Below are 5,058 nucleotides of genomic sequence, written 5' to 3'. Positions count from 1 at the left end.
TACTTTAATCTATGTTATAATACATAATTACTTACCCCTTAATTCGAACATGACCGTTTGAAATTGAACGATATTTTAAAAAGTATACTTCTAATACTTTGTTCTGATTGGTTGGCTCTGCTTGTCACGTGGGGACGTGAAAATAGCCTAATGACTATTTTCACGCCCCCCGTGAGAATAGTCATTTTGCTATTTCCACGGGGGGCGTGAGAATAGCCACGGCCTTTCTGAATGTGTACAGCGTTGCCAGATCCTGACTCTTGTATATATCTATTGAAATTTGCGGTTAATTTAAATTTTGTTAGAATATCGGCGTTAAATATGAATTTTTAACAAACAGTAAACTAATAATTCTTGTATGAAACCAGAATTCAATAGTCAAAATCACATCTTTAATTTATTTGAATATAGGATAACTGTTTTCTCTCAAAGGTATGCGCTTATTAGAATAAATTATACTTCATTGGGTTATCCATGGGTTATCGAAATGTCTAGAAGACGTGGCGCGAGAGCAGGCAGCACTGCAGCAGCGAAATTGTGGAAACTGGAGGCGATAGAACCTTGGGCCCTTGGCAAGGTATAAATTTCTTTGGAATTTAATTAATTCCGGTTAATTTCAAAAGTTTTCCGTCGTTAAATGATTGTTAGCTATAGGTTATTGCATTGTTTTGTTGGCTCGTTGAAAAAAGCGTTTTCATCACGGCTCAGGCAAAAGAAATAATATTACTAAGACAAGGCTTACGAAATATGAAATAAACCTTGACTTTAATGTTGCCGCGCACCGGGGTGATCGGGCTAGGTGCCTGCTACTACCAATAGCTTTTGCTTGGAATAGTTAGGCGTTAGGCCCTTCAAATATTGTTTATGACATATTTATATATAAACAACTTAAGATGCGAGTTTGCGACTTTCTTTTCCGTATTGGTATCAAAACAATTAAATAGTGCCTATTCGGAATAAATTATAAAAAGCTGCAATTTTTAATTTTATTATATGAACCTTGGACTTATCATGTATAAAATATGTACTAAATTGGGATTTTGTGTAAGCATGATAATATAAACGTTTTGGTTCTGTTTACAACCTTCTATGGTACTAGTTTTTATCAGGTTATTTGAAAATATATTGACATTTATTTTAATTTAATATAGTTAGAAATTGGTGTACATATTATTGTATTAGAACTACGTATAAAAGGTGCTTCTGTGTGCATTTCCCATTTAATAATTCGAAACCTAATAGAATTTCTCTTGGTTGCTTGTCAGTGTCAATATTAATAACAGAATAGGGAAAACCTAGAGTCATATGTTATTTTGGACTCATTAATTTTTGTTTCAAAGTTATTTTGGAGAAGACAGTTTTTTGTTGTATTCATTGCTACCTTCAATTTTTCTACAGTTCAAGAATAATTCACAATATGCAAAACTTAAGAGCAAGATGGGTTTAAGATTTTTCTTAGTGTACGTAACATATTTTCAGAATATACTTCTCAAAAATCTTGTACTGAAATCTGAAATTTACACCAATTTCAAAAATTAAAAATTGTTCAATCAGCTATTTTATAATTTTTTTCCGAAAAATATGCCAAGGTTAATTGTAAATGAAAACTGTTTCAGAAAGGCTTGCTTATCATACATAAGGAAGGGGGGTGCTCGGGGCATTATTTTCAAATCTTGCTCTAAAGCGATATTTCAATGTTTATTTTTGCAGCTGCCATTTGCTGGATTTCTCTTTTAGGACTCTGTGATGTTTAACTGAATAGAGGGTAGCGTACCATATACTTTTGCGAAAATAACCTTTTTTCTCTCTGAGAAAAAAGTGAAATTACAACAAAATATAAAGCGCTTCTGCGGCTGCCGTTATGTCTGACGATGAAAGCAGAGATTCTAAAGGTGATATGAAATCCCATTTAAATGGAGATGGCAGCGTTTGCCGCGATTTTCTGCGTAACGTTTGCAGGCGCGGGGCTTTATGCAAATACAAGCACCCCGAAGGCCAAGGCGGGGAGTCTTCTGGAAAAAAAATGGAGTACAATTTTTGTCATGATTATCAGAACCGCGAGTGTCGTCGACCAAATTGTAAATTTTTGCATTGTACTCGGCAAGAAGAGCAAGAATTTTTGGCAACTGGCGAATTACCCAAACACGTTTTAAATGGCATTTTGGGTAAAAGTAGCCCTGGCGATGGAATGTCCGGAAAAGGCGAAGTTCCGATCTGCAAAGATTATCTTAAAGGCGATTGCCGGAGAGGGGGGCGCTGCAAATTTCGACACATAAATGAACCAGAGTATGATATGGATGACCTCGGAGGCGCAAGAGGGCGTCGCGATCGTTTTGATCGCTATGATAGATTCAGCGCTTATGAGAACTTTGAACCAGAGCCCAAGCGCCGCGCTTTTGACGACCCCTATGGTAGACCACCTCCCATGATGGGTGGTCCAGGTAGCGGTGGTAATAACGGAGGGGATGGTTTAGGCATGATGGGGCATCACCCCACTTATGGACCCGATTTCCGCATGATAGAAGAAGAGAATATTTTACTCCGTCGCAAGATTGATGATATGAAGAAACAAATTGTAGAGTTGACGGCAACCAATGATTTCTTGCTCAACCAAAATGCGCAACTGCGACTTACGAAGCAAAGCACTATGGCGACTGTCGGCCCATCGATGAATTCCATGAGTAGCATGAATGCTGGAAACCCGATGGCATCCATGACCCAGCTCTCCATGAATAGCGGAGACCTGACAGCCTCTCGTATGGCGTCGGAGTTGGCTGGCTCCATGGGTGTTCCAGTGACCATGGGGCAAGGTTTAGCTCCCGTTTCCATGGCGCCAGGCTCAATGGGTCAGATGCCATCGGTTTCCTTAGCTCCCAGTATGATGACAATGAGTACACCTTCTACAAATCTTGTTTCATACCCCATTATGACTCAGAGCATGCGCCCCATGCAGCACAATATGGGACACTAGAACATGTTGCGTGCGCGCTCTTACGCGGTAAGGTGAATAATTATTTTATTGATGTTCAAAAAAAATACTTAGCAAAACGTTTTGTTATCATTTTTTTCAGGATCTATTGACACTATAAACTGATGTATTTGTGTTATGTTGTTATCTTGGCAGTTATTCGTGGACGAATTTGAAGTGTCACACTGCCACCCATTTTGTAAAGCTATTCCGTTAATATACTTTCCACAAACTTAACGGGACATAAACGTTGTAACAATTTCATCAAATCCCCGAAAACGTGTTTTACCATAACCTTATACTATAATTACTCTATTATCAAGTGAAACTCCGAAAGACAGGTGAATTTTGTGCAGATATTGAAAGATAAAAATAACCCCAAAAATTGTTTTACCTTAGTTTTGATTTTAGGAGGCTATTAGCCCATACTACTGTCTTTCACTGCAATACTTAAATAAGCAGTATGGTTTTCTTGTCCTTTTTACACGCTTTACTCAAAACAGTAAACCTAAATGTGTTAAGGAAATACTGTACTTGTAGGTCTTTGTGAAATAAAGTAACTTCGATAGTATAACAGAAAATAATTCATTTTATTGTAAATATTCAGAAAAATAAGCTATATGAAAACTTCACAGATATACATAAAAGGCCCACTATTGTAAATAATAGAAATCGAACTTTCCAGTGGCATTTGGATTGTTTTATCTCATTCACAATGCTTTGAACTTGAACTTCAAGACTGTTTATGTCATAATCATTGTTAATAACGTAATCGGCTAATTGACATTTTTCGGATAAGGGCATTTGAGATTCAATTCTCTGTTTTGCTTGAGTCACAGTTAAATTATTTCTTAGTAATAGCCTAGATAATTGGTTTTCAGGGGTACTAATAAAAGAAAATGATTTTTAACAGTTTCTTAATTGAAATAACAATACAATTTCTTACCAACTGACAACAATAACTTTGTGCACCAAAGGTTTTAACTTTGTTGATTCGAAGAACAATGGAAGATCCAAGATAACAAACTGTTGAACTATGCAACGCAAGCAATTATTAATGTAGAAGAGAAAATTTTGATTATGTTATATTACATTTTAAAAGATTTAGGGTACATTGCAGAAATATATTCCACTGTACGAGAGGATGAACTATTTGATTGAGGTGTTTGCGTTGCGCTGGATCATTGAAGATGATTTCTCCAAGTTTGTCTCGATCAAGCTCTCCGTCTTCCTTTAAAATTTCACTTCCAAAGTGATTCTTGATAGATTTCCATCCTCTGGTTCCACTTTTAACAACTGTAAATAAATATGCGTTTAGTTAGATTCCATAAAAGTAGGTTCTAAAACAGTACTGTACCTTCCTTAGCTATTTCATCTGCGTCAATTATTGGTACGTCTAATTTCCTAAATAAATTACTAACAGTACTTTTACCAGAGGCGATGCCCCCTGTTAACACCAATATAAACATAGTTCTAATTTTATCTATATAATTTTAAACCGATATTATTAAAGATAGCTCATTCTCACTCAACGCAATTCCTTATTTCTGAGCCACAGCCAACTACGAACGCGCTTTAGCGGCCGACGGCCGTGTCAACAGAGAGAATTGTCTGGTTTCAATCGGCTCGCATCTAATAGCGTTTTCCATTGGGAACCTCCGAGCACTCCCGGAGTGCTCCAAAATCAAAATCGTATTCCATTGGGAAAAAAGGGGCAACTCCGAGAGGGAGGATCGTCTTCCATTGACCAATGAATTCCCTCCCGGAGTGCTCCCAGCTGCCCCATCTCAAGAGTCGGAGAGAACCAAAAAAGTGCTCCGAAAAAGTTTCGTATTTCATTGGGAGTTACCAGGGCGAATCCTCTGAGCGCCTCCTACAGAGAGCAGTGACGTCCATAGAAATCGGATAACAAACTAGAACGCTTAATCGAATGGCTGACAAGGTACCGATTAGACTCTTGGCTAAAACGACAGTAACGCCATCTGCGCTGCCTAAAGAGGCGCGCTCGCGCGTAACTTGGTTAAAAGTTTTCCCCCACCCCATTGAAATTAATGTAAAGTTGGCGATAATTAAACGTTAATTAACCTACC

At 37.6% G+C, this 5,058-nt stretch overlaps 2 protein-coding genes across 5 annotated transcripts; one reads left to right on the top strand and one right to left on the bottom strand.

Annotated features, from left to right (window-relative positions):
* Window positions 1–479: 479 nt before the first annotated feature.
* Window positions 480–3,531, top strand: LOC149924875 (zinc finger CCCH domain-containing protein 10-like). 4 transcript variants are annotated; one of them, XM_090160412.1, is made up of 3 exons: window positions 480–577; window positions 1,711–3,003; window positions 3,125–3,531. In XM_090160412.1, exon 2 carries the CDS (start codon window positions 1,862–1,864, stop codon window positions 2,969–2,971), a length of 1,110 nt encoding a protein of 369 aa, XP_090016538.1. In that variant the 5' UTR covers window positions 480–577; window positions 1,711–1,861; the 3' UTR covers window positions 2,972–3,003; window positions 3,125–3,531. The 4 variants fall into 4 exon arrangements, with proteins under 4 accessions (XP_090016538.1, XP_090016537.1, XP_090016536.1 ...); XM_090160411.1 differs by having other exon boundaries at window positions 3,072–3,530; XM_090160410.1 differs by having other exon boundaries at window positions 1,711–2,998; window positions 3,072–3,529.
* Window positions 3,532–3,534: 3 nt separating this feature from the next.
* Dpck (Dephospho-CoA kinase) lies at window positions 3,535–4,761 on the bottom strand. The gene is made up of 4 exons (XM_090160413.1): window positions 4,326–4,761; window positions 4,061–4,264; window positions 3,915–4,002; window positions 3,535–3,854 (listed from the first exon to the last, which is right to left on the bottom strand). Exons 1-4 carry the CDS (start codon window positions 4,435–4,437, stop codon window positions 3,572–3,574), a joined length of 687 nt encoding a protein of 228 aa, XP_090016539.1. The 5' UTR covers window positions 4,438–4,761; the 3' UTR covers window positions 3,535–3,571.
* Between the last annotated feature and the right edge of the window lie 297 nt (window positions 4,762–5,058).

This window comes from Leiobunum rupestre, chromosome 10, assembly GCF_980474605.1.
Source record: "Leiobunum rupestre chromosome 10, qqLeiRupe1.1.hap1, whole genome shotgun sequence".
Classification (NCBI taxonomy): Eukaryota; Metazoa; Arthropoda; class Arachnida; order Opiliones; family Sclerosomatidae; genus Leiobunum; species Leiobunum rupestre.
Note: the sequence above shows the minus strand (reverse complement) of the source record. Positions and strands in the feature narration are given on the sequence as shown.